The sequence below is a fragment of the Odontesthes bonariensis genome, chromosome 3 (genome assembly GCF_027942865.1).
Source record: "Odontesthes bonariensis isolate fOdoBon6 chromosome 3, fOdoBon6.hap1, whole genome shotgun sequence".
NCBI lineage: Eukaryota > Metazoa > Chordata > Actinopteri > Atheriniformes > Atherinopsidae > Odontesthes > Odontesthes bonariensis.
This window is the reverse complement of record NC_134508.1, coordinates 17,584,559-17,608,788: the sequence shown is the minus strand read 5'-3', so window position 1 is coordinate 17,608,788 and position 24,230 is coordinate 17,584,559. Positions and strand designations below refer to the sequence as shown.

At 41.3% G+C, this 24,230-nt stretch overlaps 1 protein-coding gene across 2 annotated transcripts in view; it reads right to left on the bottom strand.

The window, feature by feature from the left end:
- srpk1b (SRSF protein kinase 1b) overlaps nucleotides 1–24,230 on the bottom strand; it is a 25,726-nt gene extending 1,496 nt beyond the window's left edge. The window contains exons 1-15 of one of the 2 annotated variants that reach the window (XM_075460608.1): nucleotides 24,180–24,230; nucleotides 23,532–23,586; nucleotides 10,534–10,661; nucleotides 8,669–8,777; nucleotides 8,450–8,537; nucleotides 8,281–8,368; nucleotides 7,322–7,428; nucleotides 6,936–7,101; nucleotides 6,302–6,327; nucleotides 5,975–6,200; nucleotides 3,861–4,277; nucleotides 3,005–3,099; nucleotides 2,663–2,770; nucleotides 568–637; nucleotides 237–329 (exon numbers count right to left, since the gene is read on the bottom strand). In XM_075460608.1, the coding sequence (XP_075316723.1) occupies nucleotides 237–329; nucleotides 568–637; nucleotides 2,663–2,770; nucleotides 3,005–3,099; nucleotides 3,861–4,277; nucleotides 5,975–6,200; nucleotides 6,302–6,327; nucleotides 6,936–7,101; nucleotides 7,322–7,428; nucleotides 8,281–8,368; nucleotides 8,450–8,537; nucleotides 8,669–8,777; nucleotides 10,534–10,661; nucleotides 23,532–23,586; nucleotides 24,180–24,192 (1,789 nt within the window). In that variant the 5' untranslated portion in view covers nucleotides 24,193–24,230. Of the gene's footprint in view, nucleotides 1–236; nucleotides 330–567; nucleotides 638–2,662; nucleotides 2,771–3,004; nucleotides 3,100–3,860; nucleotides 4,278–5,974; nucleotides 6,201–6,301; nucleotides 6,328–6,935; nucleotides 7,102–7,321; nucleotides 7,429–8,280; nucleotides 8,369–8,449; nucleotides 8,538–8,668; nucleotides 8,778–10,533; nucleotides 10,662–17,316; nucleotides 17,636–23,531; nucleotides 23,587–24,179 lie in introns of those variants that run through there. The other variant, XM_075460609.1, reaches the window with a different exon arrangement.

Sequence of the window (24,230 nt, the reverse complement as noted above, 5' to 3'; positions counted from 1 at the left end):
TACATCTAAGTCCAGAGCTTAAACGTACCTAGCTCTGTATAGAACACGGCTCAGATGCATTTTTGAGTGATCCATCAATGGTGCAATGTGTAATTTAATTTGCAAGTTCTGTCTGCATGTAAGCAGAATTCTGTTCCTTTGAGTTGTCACTTTTGCAGCAAATACCTAAATGACAGGATTTGAAAGTGGAAGTAGTTAAAGCATATAGCTAGATGCAAGAGCAGCTAGATGTTTACCTTTCTTGGTGAAAAACTCCTTTGTGTATTTGCCTGCTAAGATCAGCTTCCGGGGAACTTTGCCCAACAGCTCGATGATCAGTGCTATGTGATCTACAGTGAGGCAGGGAAATACAAACATATGCTGAAGTACCAAGACAAACTGAACGATGAGAATGGCTGAGCTAATATGCGGAGAAAAAAGCTGCACCAAAACAATCTGTGATAAAGGCGTTTGTAGGAACAAAATATACTTTAAGTAACTTAAACTGACTCTAGCTCTCAGGTTGCATTATGTAAGGGAATTCCTCTTCACTAAATCTTAGATATCTGATGTTTTGGCGAAACAAACCTTCATCTCTGGAGTAGTCTTCTCCAGAGTGTGGCTCGAACAGGTAATCTCCGGTTGCAAGTTCAAACGCCTGAGGACACAAACACACAAGAACTCAACAACCAATGGATGAGTGGGTTAAATTATTCAGGGTTACACAAGTATGACTACTTGAGAAAACAATGTAAAATGAATGTTGAGTCATTTTCATACACTATTTGCATTTCCATCTGTAATTTGAGCCACTGTAGGCTGAGTTTTGAGCAAAGTGATGATCCAACTCTGGATCTTTCCTACCGCTATGACAGAAATACATGTGTAGGCAGGGAGGTCAAACTTGCAGTATTCTGTGGGAATTTAAATGTACACTGTGGAGGTCTGAAGTCTCTACTGCATCTTGTGATGCAGTAGAGAAATGTTTTCTTTTTCCTTCCATAGACTTACATACAAAGCATGTACAAAATAGACAAAATATTAATGAAATTTAGCACATTTCTGCTGATAATAAAGAATAATTAATTAAAATTATTTAAGTACTAATACTGCAAAACAATAACTATATACTGAATAAAAAAAATAAAATAAATGGATACAGGCACTGTGTGTCGCCTATTCAGAGTGAACATGGTGCAGTTTTAAGGAAGACCTGATGCAACTGAGGGAGCTTATTAATATGGGGGTCTTTATTTCACACACATCTATGCAGTTCAACTTCTCCTGCTGGCCATTAAATTCACATTTCCACAATGGCTTCACTTTTCAGACCCAGATTCCTGGTTTTTTAAATATAGTCAGTTCCACACAATATAAATGATCACACTGAAAGTTACCCCAGGGGGGGACCTGAAATAGGGTGATGAATGGGTTAGCAATAGAGCTTAGCTTTGGGAGAGAAGATCAGATTTAAGATCAGATTTATTGTCATGTTCAGTCGTACACAAAATTTCTCCTCTGCTTTTAACCCAAACAGGTTGGCACCTGTTGAACACACACATGCACCCGGGTTACCATGGGGGTACGGTGCCTTGCTCAAGGGCACCTCGGCCGTGGCAAGGAGTTGGACTGACACCATTCTAGCTGTCAGTTTCACCAATAGTGGCGAGAGTCGGACCGCCAACCTTCCGGTTATTGGACGACCCAGTCTAACCACTGAGCCCTGGCCGGCTCGAGTGTTGTTCCACTGATATAAGATTCCAGCTGCTCAACAGTCCTGGGTCATATTTGTCATATTTTGCATTTCATGAGTTGCCAACAGATTTAAACTGGTCAAAGGTCTGGGCTGCAGGCAGGCCAGTAGAGTTTAGCATAGTCTTGCTGAAATATGCAAGACAGGCTGGCAGGAAGCATATGCTACTCTAAAACTTGTGTCTATCTTTAAGCATTAATGGTGCCTGTCCAGTGTTGTTCCATAGGCACTAATACACCCCCATACGATCAGAGAAGCAGGCTTTGGCATCCAATAGTGACTTTCAGCCATGTTCCTTGATCACAGAGATTCTCTTAATCTTTTGATGATAATATGTACTGTAGATGATTGAAGATTCAAAGTCTTCACATTCTTTGACAGATGCTACTCAAACATTACTCCACGATTTGTGGACGCAGGTTTAAGCTGATTGCTTCTGAGAGACTCTGCCTCTTTAAGGTGCTCTTTCGATGTCCCTTACAAACCTTTTTGAGACATATTGTTGCGAACACATTCCAGGTGACCTAATATTTTTCACGATATAATAGTAAAATATCTCACGTTCAATGTTTGATATATTTTCTGTTTTTTTATGAATGAAACATTGGTTTTATGAGATTTGCAAAGCAATACATTCTGACTTGGCAAATATTTCACACAGTGTGACAATTTATTTGAACTTGGGGCTGTATATTAAATTGATCTGACTGACAACTTCTGCCGATATTCCCTTTTTCCTTGATCTCATACACTACAGTATATACACTGCATTTTGTCCAAAACTACCACCATGATAGCCAAGTTCTCAGCTTGGCTAATACAAAGTATGACTTGCACGCACACACACACACACACACACACACACACACACACACACACGTTATCCAAAGTGTGTGTGTGCACATGTGTCTGGGTATAGGTCTGTTTTACCATGCAGGCTGTGCTCCAAATGTCTGCAGGAGTGCTATAGCCGGATCCGATCAGCACCTCAAGAGAACGGTACTGGCGAGTCTGGATGTCATCTGTGAAATGTTTGTTCTGTAGAAAGAAGGGAAACATTGTGAATGCTGTGACAGTAAAAAAAAAAAAAAAAAGGTAGTTAGTAGGTATTTAAAAAGTATATAAGGATCAAAAAAACAGTACAATCATTAAACTTAACATGTACCAAATGGCTACAAGATGGAAACCAAAATGACCATTTAGGAAGGGCTAAAGAAACATGACAAAAGCCAAATGTGTGGCTCTAGTATTTTTTTATATATTTTTACTCACCACCCAGCAGGCATTGCCTAGGTCAGCAATCTTAACCTGCAGCTTGTCAGCGTTCAGGGGCTCCAGGGGATTTACTAACAAACCGCCTGCTGAACCTGGTAAAGAGGGAACAGATGAAAGACTGGGACTAAGTGAAATTTTAATTGACGTGACAACATTCAATTCATAGCTTTGTGGACTGCAACTTAAAATACCACAAGAGGAGGATGGAACTGCAATCTGTTTACAGTGTGCAGTGAGAGTTTAACCATAAGACACATTACGGGAGATGCTGTAAATCTGTTGGGGGAAGAGTGCTGGAATTGTGCAAAGATATAAAAAAGTAAAAAGAAATATTCCACATGCGTCAGTCGAACTACTGCAATCTTTGTTTTAACACATCCTATTCAACTTCAGCTCCAACTGAAGATCATACAGCCCACACGCCAACACTTCAGCTGAAACTTCGAAGTTTACGACCTCCTCTGCCTTAAAGCAGTCTGATTCCCAATGTACTTATTGTCCTCTCATATAGTTGAATGTTATTACAGATTTTGTTAGACTGAAGTTATGCTGTATTTTCAAAGTCAAATGATTTTCTGCAGTTCAGTGTCAGTGGGTTCTGTCCTTCAAACTGCAGTGTTTTTGAAGAAATCAGAGTAGGCAGATATGTGTCCCAGACTACTTCCAAGAAAAGGAAATATGGTTACAAATAATTCCATAAACGATGGCATACAAAATTACACATTCAAAATATTTTCAGATACCAGTCTACATCCAGAAAAACATCAGGAAAGACATGATCAATTTCACAATAATAAGTAAGTCTTGTGTACTACAATAAAGGGGAAAATTAAAGGTTTATTCTTCAACTGACCACTCTGGCTGTCCTCTTCATTCTCTCTTTTTATCTCTCCTTGAGTGTCCACGTTGTCCGACCTTTTTTCATCTCTTTCATTTTCCTTTCGCTCTGCAGTGACATCTGAGCTGAGGGAGGCAGGAGGTTGCTCCAGGGTGGGGTCAGGTTCTTCGTGTGAGGTGTTACGGGTCTGATGCTCCTCTTTCTTACATAACGTGTCTTGAGCCTCTGAGGTGTTTTCTGGTTGGTTTGCATTCTGCTGGTCCTCCTCTTCCTCTGCAGACTGCTTGGTCTCTTGTACCTCTGAACTGGTCTTGCTCTCCTGTGAGGAGCTGTGGCCGTTGCAGTTGACTTCCATCCCGTTTTCTTCCGCTGCAGCCTCTCTTAGTTCATTTGGCTGAAGCGTCTGTTGGGGCTGCTCATCGGGAGTTGAATCTGTGACAAAAAGGGACTGGATTAATCTTTGGAGTTTCTAATGAAGGATTACTTGTCTTACAACTTGACTTTTACTGGCTCCATTTAGGTAAAAGCTACTCGTTCTATCTATGTAAATTTTTTTTTTTTAAGTGCCCCATAAACTCAAATTTGTTTTTAGACATATCTTGCACAACCGGTCACCTATTATAACACTACCAGTGCCAACAATGACAAAAATCTTGTTTCGAATATAACTGATGATTTTTTTAAGTGTAATTTCTTGAAAGAAGGCAGAATGTTGGTGACTCACCCCGCACCAAGTAGTGCATACCAATGCCATTTTTCCCACCAGAAATTTGCATGTAAAAGATGTTTTTCTTAACCCCTTCAAATTACAGAAAAATGTGCTTTTCCATTAGCCTGGCTACGCCATCCTACGTACTTCCGCCCAAAGATTTTGGCTCCGCACATAGTCTGGCCAAATCCCCCTACCTCGGTTCGCTCAGTGTTTTGCCAATCAGCAAACAGTTGCAAGTGGTGACGCAGAACTCACGCGCGGAGTCCATTGTAGTCCATATAATTGTAGTTCAACCGCAGCGGAAATAAACATGGCGACGGAAGAACGCCAGAAGCTATCCATGAAGTTGTCTCAACTCTGGAGATCATTACACAATTAAAACAAGAGCAAGAGGAATGCCTCGTCAATTTTGTTAGTGGCAAGGATGTCGTAGCTCTCCTTCCAACTGGCTTTGGGAAAAGTTTGATTTATCAAATGGTACCGGTATAATGAAAGCGGATGTGGGAAGCGTGATTCGCGAGCTAGAGCCTCACGAGAGTAAGCATGAACCTCGGCGCATAACCTACGTCCTTTCTAAACATTACTGATTGGTTAAGGGACCTCCAATGAATTTAAGTTGCTGAGTAAGGTCCCACCCTCCATGGAAACGGATTCCTCTTGGGTTTTTCCAGACTGTTTGACGGAGTCAACAGTCGGCTTTCGCCCAGGCTACTTTTCCATAGCATACCCAAAGTAAACAGAGCTCCATACACACCAGTTTGAGAGTGTGTGCGTGTTTGTGTGTTAAGGCGAGTCAGAAAGGCAGAACCCAACGCTTTTTCCAATGGCACTGCTGTCACTTAGCTGGTTATACAGTGCCTTGAAGTATGTAAATACACAGGACTGCAATACTGAGGATCCTCCACTTGGTCTATGGGAATTACCAAGGGGGAACAGGGGCAGCGAAACGAGGATGTCTTTTTTGCACCGATTACGCATGACCATTGAGAGAAAAACGGTACTCTATTTTACGAGCTTTGCTGGACCACAATTTCTCATAAGCATGACTTTCTGTGTTATTTAGGTGCGGGACACTAGCCAGGAACAGAAGCACAAAGTGCAAAATGCTGTCCTGTAAACGGGTCAAATTAATCAGTCTCATCTCTTTTTATCTGAAAGTTGTTGGTGTCATTTTGGGTCCCTCCGTGTCAGACATTCAACTCAGTAAATGTGAGTTAATTGAAGATATATAAAAAAAAAAAAAAGCTGAGTCCACTCTCACAGCCCTGAGCACAACTCTCAGCAGAGCTGGTGCAGAGCTGGTGCAGAGCTGGTGCAGAATGGTGTGTGGCACCTGCTCAGGCCACTAAAGTTGTGAGCAGTGAATTATTTAATGTGCCCCATTTGATTCAAGCCCAGGATCTGGCCAGTCATTTACCTGCGCTAGAATGGTTAGCTATGTCTTGCAGTGTGGCAGACATAGAGAGGGTAGCTGAGGAAGTTGTATCTTCAGTGGTCTCTGTTGTTTCTTCATCCTCCTCTTCCTCTCCACCTTCAGGTAGAGCTCCTCCCTCCATCTCCTGAATTCTCTTCTCCAGCAGTTCTGCTTGCTTCTTTTGCTTCTTCTTCATCTTCTTCTTTTTGTTCTTTGACATTTTGGCCATCTGTAGAGGAAGACAAGAGGACAGTTTGTATTCTGGCCTGACTCAAAACTATATCTTATTGACCTCAAATCAGAACATTTGGTTGAAAAAACAGAACTTACTGGTTTGGGTGCAGGGGCTGTACTCACTGTGGAAAACAGGGAACAGAGGATTACAATGTTGAATGATAAGTAGCTCATCCATGGACTATAATTAGCATTCTGTTCGCGTGGCTGAGCAGATTCACACCAAGCTGTACTAATAGATTGTCTGTACACTGGCACCAGGCTCAGCAGGAGTCACACACTCCTCTAAGCAAACTGGTAATTTCCATAAGCAATCCAGTGGTGATTCATAGTGACACATAGCTAAGCTCTCTTCTCTTTTATTAGAAACAGATTTAGTCAAAAGACAAGTTTCAGAACACTTATATCACATGGAGTACATGGGATTATATTGAAGAGCTGAAAGAATCATGTTTATTCTAAAGTTATGTCCAGTTTGTGGCCATGGTAACACACAACCTTAAAATAAGATCCACTTAAAAACATTAATTGATCAAATTATCTGAAACAGAAGTAACGGTTGTTTATTGGAATAGTATCAATCTATGACAGTTGTTCACTTTTCAAGTAAACTATCAAATAAATACTGTAATTCAGGAACATAATTGGATACTGGACCTGCTAAACAGCAAAACTCTTGCTAGTCAGCAGCATGTCAAACAAGCTACAATTATTTGAGAAAGGTCGTGACCTGCAGATCCGGAGGGAGGCGGAGCACCAGACTTCTGCCACTGAGTAGCTTCAGCAGCCATCTTCTTGATGTAAGGCTCGTTGACTGTCAGGAGAATGTTCTCTGGTTTGATGTCCGTGTGGATGATCTTACACTTGGTATGGAGGTATTCAAGGCCCTGAAGAACCTGCAGTGAAGAGCGAGCATCAAGATGAACAATTTTCTTGGCTTAAGGAGAAAAAAATGTATCTTTCTTTACCACAAAGGGCTTTTGTGAGCTTACTGTAGACTTAAATAAGGCAGATACATCTGATGTGTTGCCTGCGTTGTAATAAATAAACACCGTTGTCTCTCTCTCTATGTATATATATATATATATATATATTATATGTTTTGGAGAACAGTACCTGTTGTATGATGCTTTTAACACAGGGCAAGGGCAGGCCTTGATAATTTGACTTTATAATCCACTTCAGGAGGTGGTAGCCCAGGACCTCAAAGACCATACACACATCTGGAGAAATGCAAGTCAAGGACAACTAACATGATGAAATTACCACCATCTTAGTTTTCTCTACCTACAGTGAAACAGACCCTTATAATATATTAATTTACTTATGGAAAGATTATTCAAAAAGGACAGTTTCCTGTCCAGGGACAAACACCTTTAGTTCTCGTAGTAGTAGAAGCAGGCTGCATGAACACAAAGCATTAAACAAGTGGCATGGGAAAGAAAAGAAATGGAGTGCATGTCACTGCATCAAGGACTGAGATGCTGTAAGACCTGCATAAGCTCAAAACTAGCAGAGTGTCGGATGAACATCTGTGTAAATTTGTGACATAATAAAATTGCTCTGTACTTAAGTCTCCCAGATGAAAGGCACTGAGACTGGATCTGGCCACTGCTGTTGCATTCAAACTCAGTGAATTAAAAAGAACCGTGGCTGACATGTGGGTATCTTTAAAAAGAAAACAAAATGCGTCAGAGAGGGGTAATTGATGTAGAGCCTGAGGTGGTGCAGCTGTGGATGTTCAACACTAGCGTGAATATTTGGCCAGAAAGGAGAGCAATCGTTATGCACACACACCGTAAAACTGACAAGGCAAAAATAGGACGAGAACGTGGAAAGATGCAAAGCTATCAAGCATTTTCTTACGTCACTTGTTAGAAAAATGACGGCAACAGAAGACACAATATTTACACTTGGCACTAACAGAAAACTGTCAATATATTCCATTTTACTATAACTAACACATTTTGATGCAAAAATTAACACTAAAGCACTGTTCAGTTTAGAGTTTGCAATCTAGTTAAAAGTGGAAGGAAATTTAATCGTTAACAATTGATTTATTTCTCAAAGGATACGAGTTCCATTCATGCCAGAAATTTTGAAGTCGTCTAGCATCTGCACCACTTTCTCTCTGTTGGGGTCTCTGGGATCAGTGTTCCTCACCTGGAAAACACAAACAGTGGCAGAAGTATAAAATCAAATAAATAGAGTACAGTATAATGTGAAGTTATTTGTGTGCCTTACAGATTTGAGCAGCTTGATTTCATCCAGAGCCGTCTCGGTGTAATGTTCAGCACTTTTTACAACCTTCATGGCAACAAAGCGCTTCTCCCTGGAAATAACAAGATCAAAATTAGTAATGAGGTTCACATAAGGATAATATGTTCTTTGATCAATGGTGAAACATATTCAGTACAATTTTAAAACATGCATAAACATAGTCAAGTTAAAGAGCTCACTTACTGGATGTCCCAGGCCAGCCACACAGTGGAGAAGTGCCCCCAGCCCAGCTTACGGATCACATGATATCTCCCACTGAACAGATCTCCAATCTTCACATGATGATATCCACCTGACCAAAGACACATGCATGCAGATACTGTGAAACACTGTGTTGTATTAACACTAAGCAATCAGTGTTTCTGTGTATGAAGATGAAGCGGGGCTGTTGAGCCATTTCAGTTAAAAGCCATCAACAGGTATTCTGTAAAAACTTGCTGCATATTTGCTTACTCAAACTTCTTAAAGTGTGTTCATGTAAAAGTTAAAGTGTAGCTTCACCCCAGCACTAAGCCTAAACTCCAGCAACTGTATGATTTTGAAAAATGCTAAAAAAGAGAACGAACATTTTGTGAGGACGCTGAAAGGGGAGGGCAGTGTGTGTGAGTATGAGTAAGACAGGACCTGCTCAGCGACTGGGCCAGAGGAAAACTGACAGAAAGCATTGGAAGAGAAGTCTTTGGCGTTTTACCAAGATAGCCTGAGCAGTCATTAATAGGGATGGGAATCGAGAACCGGTTCTTGTTGAGAACCGGTTCCCAGTGTTTCAATTCCTTGGAATCGTTTGGCGATTTTGCAAACGATTCCCTTATCGATTCCAGTGGGCGCGAATGACGTCACCACGCAACGTTGCGTGGCGAGTCCGGCGCAGCCAGCAGTCAACAGTAAACATGGCGCCAAAGCAGTACAAACGCTCGAAAGTTTGATTACACATCCCTAAAAAAGACGACAACAGGGCAACTTGCAAAGTGAATATTTCACCAAAGGGAGGAAATACTACCAACATGCAATAACTATGAATGAATGTTTAACGTCAGTGAATCTGAACCCAGCAACGTTAGCATCGTTAGCATGTCCTCGGCTAACACCGCAGGTAACTAACTAACTAACTAACTGCGCCATTTGCCTCATTGTAAAACCTGCTGTTAGTAACGGTTAAGGTTAAATGAATACCTTCTCATTCATTACATTTAGATGAAATCATGAGAGACAGAGCCTGACTGGCTCAGAGCCTGACTGGCTCAGAGCCAGAGGCTGGTGGTACTACCCCCAGTTCACGTCTAAATCCAGCTTCTCCTTTCACTAGAGCAGGGAAGAGTTCAATTACCCAGGCCAGGATAGACCAATGTGGACCTCACCGTTGTTGGGTTTGTAAGGTCATGACTCGTGTTACTTCTAAACTAAACAAAGTTAATGCTAATCGACCGGTTTGTTGTCCTTTTTCTCCAAATGAAAATCGATAAGGGAACCGATAAAGAACCGAATCGTTAAGCAGAATCGAAAATGGAATTGGAATCGTAAAAATCTTATCAATTCCCATCCCTAGTCATTAAGGACCACAGAGCTGTACGAATTTAAGCTGCTTGCTCCAGATCCAGCAACACCAACAAAAGAACAGCAACAACAAAAAAGTTACCCCCCTGGATTTAACTAAAGAGATATGTGCGAGCCTCCCATTGGAAAAATACTGTACCGATTACTAACTTTTCCTAAAATCACATCCTGTGGCAGTGGAAAATAAATGACTGTCTCAGAATCATTGGTCTGCATCAAGCAAACAAAACATCTATGGAAATTTCTTAAACAGGGTTAAGAAGTGAAAAAGCCCAAAGACCCCTGTGAGAGCACGTGACATTTTCACACACAGTCCAGCTACCAGCTACCACAGAGTACAGACCCTGACCCCGCTGATATCCTTTGAGATGTGCTGGAAAAGACTTTACCCAAGAAAAATGCTCATCTTAGCCATTCAGTCAACTAATCACGAAATCAACATTAATATCTTTTATCATACTTTGCTAGAATGCAATAAGAGCGAGATGTCCTACCCCTGCAGTAATCATTGGGATCCTCTTGCTCGTCGTCATCAGAGCCCAGAATCTCCTCATCTTGCTCTGGGACGGGAGAGTCTGCATGACCCTGATGAGAGCCACCTCCACGACCATGAGGCTCTGGTCTGAAAGAACAAAAACAAAGACACAAGGCTAGTGAGGAAGAGTAACAATTAGGAGGACAGGTACAAGAAAGTTAAGAGGAAGGAGTGACAAAATTGGTTAAAAAAATAAAAATTAAAAAATACAAACGTCAGATTTGCTAAAAAAAAAAAAAAAAATAGAAGAGAGGTAGGAAAAAGCTTCCTACATGGTTTTATCCAAATAAAACTGATAAAAGATTTATCAGACAGAGAGAAGTTTTTATATGTGTGTGTGTGTGTGTGTGTGTGTGTGTGTGTATATATTGAGAGGCAGGATAATCACAACCCAAGTGGTTGAACTACCAGAAAGCAACATAGCAGATGTTCAGGACAACTATAAATATCTTGTAGTCCCACATGGCAACCATGAAGAAGGAGGTCAGCCACAACCAAGTACCTACAAAGAGTATGGCAGATCCTGAAGCGTCAACTACAGGAAGAATATGGGACGTCCAAGCCATCAACCTTTATGCCCTGCTAATCATCAGTTTCCCCACTGGTATAATAATGTAAAGAAGAGTTTGAAGTCACTAATACTGAGACAAGAAAACTCCTCACAATGCATGGAGGGTTTCACCCCAAGTCCAGCAACCTGAGAGTTTACACTGAAAAAAGGGAGTGTCAGAGTCACTATCCAGAAGAAAACAACAAAGATCCACAAAAACATTAAGAAAGACATGAGGAAGAGGCACAATTATCAAGGAAGGTTCAGCTAATGCATTACATGTACCACTGACACATTAAAGACATAAATCCTGTCAGTGGCTTCAAAAGGCTGGTTTTGACGGGCAGCATGGAGGCCCCAATCATGGCAGCAAAAGAACAGGCACTGAGCACAAGAACTACAGAGGCCGGACCCGGTGGGACTTCCAGATTCAGACTGATAAACTGATGATAGCTAACCAACCGGACGTTAGTCGACAAACTACCCGAGGGCAGTAGTGATAGATGTAGCAAACCCAAGAGACAGCAACGTCAAGAAGGAATACAAGAAGCAAGATGTGGAAAGTAAAGGCAGGAGTATTGGCAGAGGTAATTGGAGCACAAAGGATCCTAACCCTTAAACTTGGATCAAATTATTGTCACACATCATTTTCTTGTCATTGCTAACAACTAGTTCCTGGATAAACTGAATAGAGGTGGATTTGTTAAAGCAAATGTCCCTTTGGTGCTGTCCAAGGTGCTGATGGAACAAGATGGTATAGCTTGGTTTCTCGTGACGTAACAGTGCTGCATCGCGAACGCGCGAAATTCAGATGGATGTCAGGAAGTGAAGTCTGCACATAGAACTGCTGTGTAAAAAAAAAATCAAGATGCCTGTGTTTTGTGCTGTTTACGGCTGCTCTAACCGTTCTACTCGTGAAAAAGAAAAAATTTTTTTTAGAATACGAAAGGTTGTCGTACACAAAAGGTGAGAAATGTAAAAAGCTAACAGAACAACGCCGTAAAAAATGGATTTCAAACCTACGTCTGCAGGAGCAGAGTCTGTTTACTCTTGTGTCTGCAGCGACCACTTTGTCAGAGGTATGTTAGCTAACTGCTAACTTTGTTTTTGTGGCTGTGTTTATATAGTATTGGGGTGTTGTTAAATACTCATTTACTTAGTAATGATTATTAAGTTTCCGGTAGTCTAATATGGGCTTCATTGTGACTTTTTAGGCGTCCCTAGCGCTTTGGGTGACGTTGAGTCGGTAGACTGGGCTCCGACGGTCAAGCTCGGTTACGAAACCACTAAGCCGAAATCCGAGGCATCTCTTCCAGGGTTCGAAATTAACTTTTTTTCTTTGTGTCCCCCAGTGGTCCCGAATTCTGTGTTGTATTGTCCCGAATGCAAGCAATAGTGTCCCCATTTTTCTCTTGTCTGAAATTGAGCGGAGTGGTTAAGAATCATCTGAATATTGTATTAGGCCTATATTTGTAACTGCAATGTTACAATAAAAGTTACAAAACGCAAATGACATGTCCTGTCATTTACAATATCTTCTTCAAAATAAGACTTATTCCATTTCCAGTTTTTTTAACTTTGGCGACCGCACTGAATAGACACCTGTTTATTTAAAGGAGCCAAACAGCTCATTTAGAAAATGTTTCATCTCACAGCATCTGCACTACACTATAGTTGAAAACAACACCCCTTTCATGTTCATTTCATCTACTTGTACCTTCAATATTTAGGGATGCACCGATACCGATACTGGTATCGGGTATCGGGCCGATACTGCTCTAACATACTCGTACTCGTACTCGTTAAAGTTAGCCGATACCATGAACCGATACCATGAAGACCGCAATCAGAGGGTGTCCAAGTCCTGGTGTGTAATATACAACTACACAAAAATATTTTTATCTTATTTACTATATTAGTACTTTGTATGTACTCATTTCATAATACAGAGGAAAACTCTATTCCCTAAAAAAATATGAAAAAAAATAAATCCTCAGAGAACCCATATTTCGCTGTTAGCGCAGTTGCGCAGGTGGGAATTATGAGACTGTGACACATCAGAGCCTGAAGGACAACATGAAAACAGAGAAAGAGCGCTTTCTTGTGCGGAGCAAACCACCAACCACCAGTGCAGAGACTGCCGACAACCCACCACCGAAAGAAAAGAGGAAAAAAAAAACTGTCAGCTGACAGTATCATGAAAGTTACCGTCTTATGGCTTCAGTTGGACCGGGGGTGTCAACAATCCTCAGCCCGAGTGCGTCCTGTCGGGAGAAGTTAGCTAATGCTAACTGAACTGCTAGTTAGCTCATTCTTCTGTATCGGACTACCTAAGCATCTCCCACCACGCAATTGAGCAACTTCTTCTTTTCCCCGCTACCTGCCTGTGTAAGTTGGCGTTCTCTGCTCTGGTTAAACATGAAGAACAACAGCAGGTCGCGGCTCTCTGTTGAACAGGTATCGCAAGCCAAAGCTGCCATATCCACACGTTGAGAGCACACGCGTCCTCTAGATGGCCAGTGCCACACTGAACTTACCTTTACACAGGGGATGTTCCAGCTTGATTATTATGTTTTATTATATATAATATACAAAGACATAGGTGCAGTGTGCAGTTGCAACACTGACAGCAATGTCCAACACATGTTAAAATGATGTAGCATAAAATAATAAGACACATGCAAGGCAATTTAGGCACGCAAAGATGTTAAAAGCAGTGGCTTAAGACAAGAAGCTAAAATCTTGGGGAAGAAAAACACCCTACAGTCACGAGGTGAGCATCCAGAGAACGCGTGGTGTATTTCGGCACGCGTGCTCAAGCATTATATAGCGCGTCCCGTAAGGAGGAAAAGGGGCGCTTTTTACGGGTGTCCTTATACCACGCGTGATATAAGAAAACAGAACGCGATCGTTAAGATATATAGCGCGTGCTCTCGACGTGTGGATATGACAGCTTTGGCTTGCGATAGTAGAACAGGAGGTGCGAGTGGCCCTCTCCTCAGTGCCACCGAGGATTAAAGAAACCTGCGCGCCCCGACTCACTAATTTGTAAGTAGGCAAAATATTTACAATAGCACATGTTTCACTGATTGCTGAAATGTTGCAATGAAATAAATTGTAGTTTAGGACCATGGACAATGCAGCTTCCTTGCATTGACAGTTCTCTGTGCTGAATTTCTGCTAAGTTTCCTTTGCCTCATTTTTAATTTTGTGACCTGTCTGGTTTAAATGAGTGTGTTGCTTGATGAAGCCTAATTTGATAAAGTTTCAAATTAATTTTTTAAATATTTCGTTAATAAATATTTCATGAGTAATAGTTGTCTTGTCACACTGTATTTGGCATTAGTAAATAATAATGCACATTTACAGATATTTTACATGATATGAGTGATAACACGTGTTATAAGGGCTATTTTGCACAATAGGTGTGCCTTGAGATTTTTACTTGTCCTTTGGTCTGCCTTGGGCACAAAAAGTTTGGGAACCACTGGGCCAGTGAGACCAAAACCTGTCTTCCAATTCATTACATTTTTTTGTGGTAGAAGTATCGGCATCGGTACTCGGTATCGGCAAGTACCCAGATCCAAGTATCAGTATCGTATCGGTTTGAAAAAAAGTGGTATCGGTGCATCCCTATCAATATTTGATGCTACTAAAGCTAGCCGCAGGCAAAACGGTTTTGCCGTTTTGCCTGCTCTCGTCCCGTTAACGGAAAAGAGCTACTGTAAAGCAGATATCAGAAATGCACTGCTGATAAAGAGTTGTGTTGCATGAATTGTGACAACGACAAACCCAAGCGACAACCACACAGTAGTGCAGACTCAGTACTACTGAGTTTTCCCATCAAAAGAACTTCACTCAAATGCTTAGCCAACTTTACACCACATATGCCATACAATACGTGCCTTAACACAGTACTTAACAGAACAAACAGATAGGTGGGAAGTCTTTAAAAGCAGCTTCAGAGCGGCGTTCTGAGAGGTTATTCAATTTCAGCTTTCAGAATTCGGCGCTACTAAAGCTAGCTGCAGTGAGTAACGCACTTCCGGTTTTGCCGTTTTGACAGCTCGTCACGGCCCGTTTTAACCACCTTAACATTTTCAGTCTTCAGCTCTTGTCACGCGTGTGAGAATGATTTGATTCTGTAAACTGTGTCTTGCACGTAGTAGACCTAGTACTAGCGTTAGTTCTAACTCTAGCAAGTGAGGGCAGACTTGGGCCAAAGATTCTAGAACATTCTAGAATGCGCTGCTCTGTACTGATGGACCGACATGCATGAACATCAATGTATTTTTCGCTGTTAGCTTTTTAAACAATTAAAATGGACAGAGGGGGCTTATAATAAGTAACTAATAATAATAACTTTTTTTTTTTTTAAGTTTTTTTCTCATTGTCCCGCGATTGTCCCAGATATGATAATGTTGTGTCCCTGTGTAATTTTTTATGGTCCCCGGGACGTCGGGACACCGTTAATTTCGAGCGCTGATCTCTTCAACGAGAGCAAAGGATGAAGCTCAAGGAGGACCAACAAACACGATCGGCATGTGCAGTGGCTATGTTGGATCTCCAGCTGAGACAGCTGAGAGCCCGGGTATGAGCCCAGATCTGATGTAGACAGCTGAGCATCCAGCTGACAACCCACAATCAGAGGGCATCAGTGGGAATGGAACATTAGATTATCAAGGGGTACGGGTCCCGCCCAACATATTGACTCACTAATTGTTTGTATCGTATTCTAGAAACTGGCTCTAAATCTCTACAATACGGACTCTCTGGAACGGTTTCCTCCGTAGACGTAGTCGCCATATTTACTTCCTGACAACCATCTGAAAACCGCGCCCCCTTACGACCACGTGACTGAAACCAAGGTAACTGGTAAAACTGGGTAATAAACATGTCACCGATAAATAGTAACGATGGAGTTTAAAATAACACAATGAGTGAGTGACACACGCTATTCCCAGCTGTTAACAATCAGAGTGCAGTATGGCCAGATAAACCAACCTTTATTGAGTCCCTCCACTCACCAAGTAAAAAATAAATAAAAATGCCTTCAGGCAATAATGATAATCAAAACCAATTTAAAATTAAGCTTGAAAAATGTATAATGTAAAATGTGTGTGTAGTTGGTTGAAAGGCCAACATCAATTTGTTTAATTTAGTGTTAAATTCCGTTGCGGTATGAAAGGTGGGTCGAACAGGACAATGCATTATTTCCTCCTGAAAATAAGTCACAGAAGTAAATATACTGACTTTTCCTAATTTGCTTAGACTATTTTGAATCCCAAAAAGTTTGGATCTCATTCTGTTAAGACAATAATGTTCAAAATAAGCACAAATAAAAACTGATTAATTTAGCTGTAAAAGACAATTGAAAATTTCCAATCTTTGTCTTGAATTTTCCACTTGTAAGAGCCGTCAGCCAAAAACAATGTTACAAAGACAAAACTCCATTTTTACAAATTAAGCAATACACCACCTCTGCCAATAACCTCTTATTCCTTCAACGTAGTGCTTTAAAACCAAAAGATAAATCTCCTTTCCCTTTCCTGCTTGCTGTGCCTCCATACACATACGACCTGGAGTATCAACGATCAATACAATGCTCAATAAGAAAAAAGCGGGTTTGGGAAAAACAACAACAACAAAAAGATGATTGACATTTGTGGAAACTGTATTATGGAGAGTAAGAATACACAAACACGTTTTCATGGTTGATTAGAGAGAAGTGTTAAAAATGGTTCATGTTCTCATTCATTCAAATTTTAAAGTTTCACTTACAAATCTTAAAAATATGGGAATGAGAAAAAAAAAAAAAGCTTGAACCTTAGATCGAAAGGACGAGGTCTTGATCTAAAATGAGCTGTCAACAGGAGTACAGAGCTAGGGAAAGAAAGGTGAAGGGCAATGTCCTTATGAATGAAAGAAAAACACAAGGAATAGACAAAAATAAAGCAGGTATGTCAGCTTGAAAGCATTTGCACATTTGACAGCAAACAACTGTACCTTTTGAAGTCATGAATGAGTTTGTTTATCCCCTCACTACAAACAGTTCAATGTCCTCTGATCACAGGATAAATATCAGGATACTTCAAGGACTTCTCCTGCACTCTAAACACTTGGACCAGTCTCAAGATTTCCAGCAACTGTGCGGTTGTCAAGCCTGATCCCAAAAAAAAACAAACATCCTACCTGCAAGATGCACGGATGCCCATGGAATGGAATGCGAGGAGGATAAGAGAGTGCAGGTGTTTTAAGAGCCTCCTACTCCATCCACCAGGAGGGAAAAGGGTTCAGAGGACGGAGCGGGAAATAGAGAGTGAAAAGTAGTGCGGAGGAGGAGAAAGCGATTAGAGCTTATTACTGAAAAGCAGGGGGTGGCAAACAAAATGAGAAGATGGGAAAAGAGCAAATGAGACTGGAAGACGAGCGCGGAGACGAGATATGTGAAGGCTCTGCTGCAGGCTGAGTCCTGGACTGCAGCGCACCGCTGCACACTCGTGCTTGCTCACTTCTTCCTCTCTCACACATTTACCGTCTCTCCATCTCCCTGGCTGACCGAGAACTCTCCTTGGCTGTCGTCAGCCCCTAGCCCGGCCCCCTAACTGACAGCTGGGAGATGATTGGGTGATGGTGCCAAGCACTGCATTGCAGGTGAGGCACGACATCAGACCTCACAGACCCCCTCCTCATCAGACCAAACACAACACCACCCCCCCCTCTCACTCTGTCCATCATCATCATCATCATCATCATGGGGTACACACACCCCATCTTGTGTACCTACTATTCATACTATGTTTTTACTTTCTTTTTTTCTTCCCTCCGAATAAACGGCAATGCTGCAGTTTACAGTGCAGTCACAATGCTCCAGTCCTGAGTACAGCATGGCCCATGCTCTGTGTTCACTGACAATCTTAATCAGAATGTTGGGCTTTAAACTTTAAACCAAATTAACTGGAAATCCACAGCAAGAAATTGTTCCTCAATCCCAATAGATTCAAATATTTTAATCCCTGCTCAGAGCAAATGGCAAGACTACCAAGGCAAAAGAGTTGCCAGATGTTTTATTTTTATTGTTTTATGTTTTATTATTGTCTTCGGATGACAAACCCAAATGTTTGTCCTATTATTGTTCTATTCCTGTATTACTGTCCTGCGACTCAAGGCCTCGTGCATCCAGATTTATTAAAGGATCGCTGTTTCGGATGAAGGGACAGGTAGAAGTAGAAGTCGCTGAGTCAGTGGATCTACTTAATTCGATCATAGCTATAGTTAGGTTATGCTCCTTATTTGAGCAAGGGTAATTATCCTTGGATATATGGCGTTGAATGAATCGAATCATCGGCACAAAGCATGTCATATCCCGGTACGATAGGTGGCGCTGTACCCATTTCAACTATTGCTAAGAGCCACTTCCGATCCGATTCAATTTCTTGTCAGATTAAGGTGTGAACTTGATAATGAACATGAACTTAATAACTGAGTCTTATTGTATTTTAGCCCTTAATCCAATTTTTACAGTGCCATGTAACCCCACTGACTGTGACCAACAGTACATCTCTTCCACACAAGTGAGAAAAAGATTTTCAATAAGCCCAGTGCCATCTTGAGCCAGTGGTGGATTCATTTACTTTAGGACAGGTTGTAACACAGTGGAGGGGGAAGACCTATAGCATCAGCACATAGATTGTCTGAAGGTGATGTAAACATCATGATTCTTCTTTTCACCACTGACAGTATATAAAAAAAAAAAAAAAAAAAGTAATTTGTTGTTGGAAGTCATGTGATGAACTGGCCATGTGTAACTAGCCTCTCACCAAACAGCACCTGGTATAGGCCCCAGCCAAGAAACTAGAGCCATTTCTGTCAATGGATCCCCTTAAAGGATAAGACCGGTTTTTTGACATTGGGCCCTTGATTTCACATTATAACATGATGTTCTACTCACCCCTGCTTGTTGTTGAACATTTGGAGCTGTTCCGAAGATATTCGCGAGGCGTCTGGCTGCTCTCTTGAGATATTCGGCCACGAAACGGTTTCCTATGGGCAAGCTCATACAGGCACAAACCATGCTGTTTATAATTTATTAATTACTCTACACTAGCACTGATAACGTGGAGGTGCGTCGCTTACTTAAAAAAATCCGGGTTACTAATTTTGAATTTTAGCCGAATGAATAAATAGGCAGCAGGTCTGTGGGCTGTCTGTGGCAGTAGCACGACGATGACGTCAGTAACACCCACTTTACGACAAAAAAATCAAAATTACAATAACCCGGATTTTTTTAAGTAAGCGACGCACCTCCACGTTATCAGTGCTAATGTACAGTAATTAATAAATTATAAACAGCATAGTTTGTGCCTGTATGAGCTTGCCCATAGGAAACCGTTTCATGGCCGAATATCTCAAGAGAGCAGCCAGACGCCTCGCGAATATCTTCGGAACAGCTCCAAATGTTCAACAACAAGCAGGGGTGAGTAGAACATCATGCTATAATGTGAAATCAAGGGCCCAATGTCAAAAAACCGGTCTTATCCTTTAAATGTTATGCACTCTTACCTAAAATATTTTTCCCAACATATCTATTTGGCCTCAACATTTTTTGTTTGTGATAACTGTTTCACTTTAGACTTAAATGACATTTTTTCTCACATTTGCCTGTTACATGGAGCATTTGTGGATTGTTGAAGGATGAGTCATACGGTGACCCTACAAAAGTTTAACATTCACTGTCAATATCATGTGGATCAAGTGCTAATCTGATCTTATTGGTCATCCGTGATTTGGTCCCTGCGATATCATTAAGTTACAATCGAGGCATCTTTAGTACTAACCACAGCAATGTCAACAAACCGTGCCAAAATGATCAAAACAAGCAAACCGTTACACCTTTTTTCCCCATGAAAAAAGAAAGTTTTGCAAATTAGCCTGGGACTCATTTTCTGATGAGGGTAGGAATGCAACTGTGCTTACAAGAACCAAAATCTAATACTGAACCAAAACCACTTGACATCTCCGTTGCTCCAGAGCACATCTGAGATGACAGTGTGCGTCAGCGTCTCCTGCTTTCTCCTGGCTGTATTGTTTCCACCCATCCAGCCCCATCAGATCTCTGAAGTTAAATAAACATGGGCACAGAAAAAGACAGAGCTATTGGGATGGAGCTGGGCCAAAAGACTGCCATTCTAGCTCTCCTCCCTACAAATAAAAATCAATGCAAAGTGCCTTGGCAGCAGAACGAAACAGCAGCACTAGGTAAACGTACTGAGGGTGCAATGCACACGTATTGTAAATAAAGGTAGTGCTGCGTTCTCATTTCAGCACTAACACCTACTGAAGGCATACCAGCATGTCTTGTGCTAGAATATAGCCTAATGTTTTTTTTTAACTTCTTCAAATTCCTTTTAAATGAGGTTTTATTTTCATATTGTGTAATTAGCATATCAGAGAGAACTTTGAGGGTTTTTGTTTCATGTTATCAGTGCAGTTTAAAGTATAAAGCAGGCTTCCATGCAGACTGTATGGCATAGTAAGACAAAGAGAAAGAAGGAGAACAGACACTACAGTATCAGTGTCACCACTGCAGGGTTTCTCAGTTCACAAAAACAAAATCATCCTGTAGAAAAAGCTAAAAACCGAATCCCAATTTTCATGGCAGGAAGCCACACACCACCCACTTACAAGCAGCACACACAAAGACAAACATTTTTTATACAATTCTGCCACTGCCAAGAAAAGGTAGTGGTTGACCTGCAGAGTGAGGACAAAGAGCAAGAAAGAGAATTAGAGGGGTACAGATATGTAGAGGACTGCAGATGATAAAAGAGTTGATGGCTTATGTAATGAACTGCAGCTATGGCTGGAAGAGAAGCCAGAGAGATGAAAGAACAATACAACAGAGAGGAACAGTGTGGTAAATACGCTGCAATACAGGCTAATCCTACTCCGTCTCATCAGCATAAATGCAACTGAAGCACAAGAAGATCCAGAAACAAGTGGTATCATGTCTCAAATGCAAAAAGAAGAAAAAGAAAAGTGTATATCAGAACTAAAAGAAAAAAAAAGATTTAAACAAAGAGCTGAAAGCACAATTCCACTTGGGACCTCATCAGTCTTGATCTGTCACTTGCAAACACACACTAAGCAAAATACATACGCAGGTAGTGAAGTACTTTGTGAGGCAGCAACAGTCTGCTTAGGCTGCTTAATGAAAAATACATCAGCCCATCAATTCGTCAGCCACGCTCTGTGTAATGTACAATCTTACACACCATACACAACAAAACACTTCTACCACAGCTCCCACCATTACAAATTCAACAAGCAAAACAAAAACCTCGTCTGACTAGAATTACATCTTTTTACATGGTCTCTCTATCAAATACCAAACCAAGAATTCCTCCACTCACTTGCATGTTAGACCACTGGCAAGTTTCACCACAGCTGTATTGATGGAGAAGATCCAGTCCAGGAGCCACATGACCAAGGGGACTCTAACCTTCAGCTTTGTTACACCAAACTACGATGGACTAAACTGGGTGCAGGGTCTTTTTAAAGCTAGAATTAAGACCGCTGTGGCCTGGAACTAGTTCTGCGCTCTTCTCCCCTAGCTCCTTAAAGTGCACCGTAGCTGCTGTGTCCCTCTCACTACAGCAGGCACAAAAAAAAAAGAAAAAAAAAAAGAGTGACACAAGAGAGTGGGAGGGAAGGCGCAAAGAGGGAGTAAATCTAAGAAGGAGGGGGAGACAGACAGGGGTTGGTTTTTAAATGGATGCTTGTCACTTACTTATTAGCTACTGTTAATGATGATGTCTTTTCCACTAAATAAAAAGTTGCACTGCACAGCTATTTCACTTGTACAATTTTGTAGTGAGGTGAGAACAAAGATAACCCAAAGGCGGCCATGCTGTTGTAGAAAATTGTTAATTATTAAGTATTTGGTTCAGCATGCTGTGCCAATACTTTCTGTGGCAGGGCTTCTCAAGCTGTGGAGGGTACTTTATCAATTTGCTGTCACCAACAGATCATGATTACGTTAATAAAGTTACTAAAAAACATTTGGTACATTAGCGCCATTTATGCTGTCCAGGCAAAAGCCGGTAAGCTGGTGCATACCACCGAAAATAGCGCTTCCACTGTGACTTCTGTGATTTCAACGGGGTTCAGCAGGGCGTGCCCGAGGGGCTCGTGGCTGGGGCTTTTGACCCAGTTATTACCGGGCTAAAACAGGGATACTCTGGTATCAGGCTGCATCAAAGACCGGGTTCACATGTAAAACAAGATGGGAAGACCAGCTACAGCAGGGCTCAGCAGGGCTCAGCAGCTCAACTTACTATTTCTTGAGGTTACAATGCGCTGTAATGTTTCTCTGAAGACAATGTACAAAAAACACGTCAACAGTGGTCGCTGCAATCGCCCTGAAAACAGCCGAGAGAATGACTGGCACATAGCTCTGCCACCAGAATCCGATTCAAGAGGGGGATTTTTTTTTTTCTTCCTTTTTCGATCAAATCATTCTGGCCCTATTCAATTTTTTTCTTGCCAAATAGTGAAATTAATTAAACTGCAAGTGCACGTGCCACAGGGTTCTCATGAGTGTTATGACATCTGCATTGCAGTTTATTCAACAGCACATCTTGCCTATATGGTAAGCTTATTATAGCACACATTCACATCCATCTGCCTATAAAACATCTGCAACCTAACACCTCTTATTTTTTAATTAGTGGTACTTTGCACATGCCCAGACTTGTAAGTGACATTTGAACACGTACATTTATACCTCATATTCATCTTCTATAAAAACCAGTCGAGTAAACAGATTATGCTCGTGAATCGGGAACTTTTGAGCTTTCTTCAGTTTGCGTTCCCCTCTCCGGAGCATGCCCGAGGCGACAGTGGAGAGGAAAACCTCCTAATTCTAACAGCCCAACAAAAAAATTTTAGGATGTGATGAACCTGCTGTGTCTCGTCCGCTCCGTTATTTAAAATAAAAAGACAAAAAAAATCATTTTTAGTCATTTGACGCCAACTGAATCCACCTCATCTGTTTACGGCCTATCAGCAAACCAGCCACAAACAGCTACAAACTAAACACTAAAAATATGCTCCAGTGTGTTCATGCCATTCATACTAAAATCATTTTGGAAAGTAAACATTCAAACACCCTCTTTGCATTTTTGCTCAGTTGCTCTAAAATTTCAATCATAAACATGTGCAACTCTGTGAAGCTGTAACCACAATTACTTTAGAAACAGTTGCCAGGAGCAAAGTCAGGAGTAGTTTTTAGGGGTTGATTGAACTTCCGGCTGGATTTCCAGACCAGATTGGGGAAAAAAAGAGAGAAAGAAAGAAAGAAAGATTGTGGTGTAAAAACAATCAGAAAATCATTTCTTTAAGCTTACTTTTTGCCAGGTTTTCTGGGCCTTGTCCTTTTCTTCCTTGCCTGGATTGCCAGAACTAAAACGTAAAGATAAACAGGTGTGACACATTATACATGGCGTGAATGTGTGCGTGTATTAATGCCATTTGGGGATATTTGCAAAAAGCTATTGACGTGGCTCGGACTGCAGGTGTAGAAAACTCGTAGTCGCAGTTTAAATTAGCCAAAAAAAATTGTTGCTAGCAGGTTACTTAGCAGAAGGAAATCAACCCTAACCGCTGTATTACAGGCATTTTAATTTAGCTGCTATAGCAACCTGGTGCTTTATGTAAGGTGTCTGCCTTTTATAGGGCTGATAAGACTGCCAACAAGCTTTGGGACTGCGCGTCTCGTTTTTATTCTTTTGTGCTAAAAAGTTTTGGCGCAGACTTTGACAACAATGTGAAGCTAACCTGATGGCTAGAGCTAGCTTAATGTTCCCACACATAACACACACAGCGGAGCGCATGGGCCACTTTTACTTTTCATCAATTGTTACGTGGTTTGTTGTGACGTTAATTTACACCGTTCACACAAAAAAACAACTGGTCTGATAAATGTCCAAAGGGAAAAGCTTGAGCGTTGCTAGTTTTCCGTGTAAAAAGCATTTTGGTTGAATTAGCAACGTTACCTTTTCTTTCCATGCTGAAAACCAGTCAAGGGGACAGCTGCGTTCGAGGGC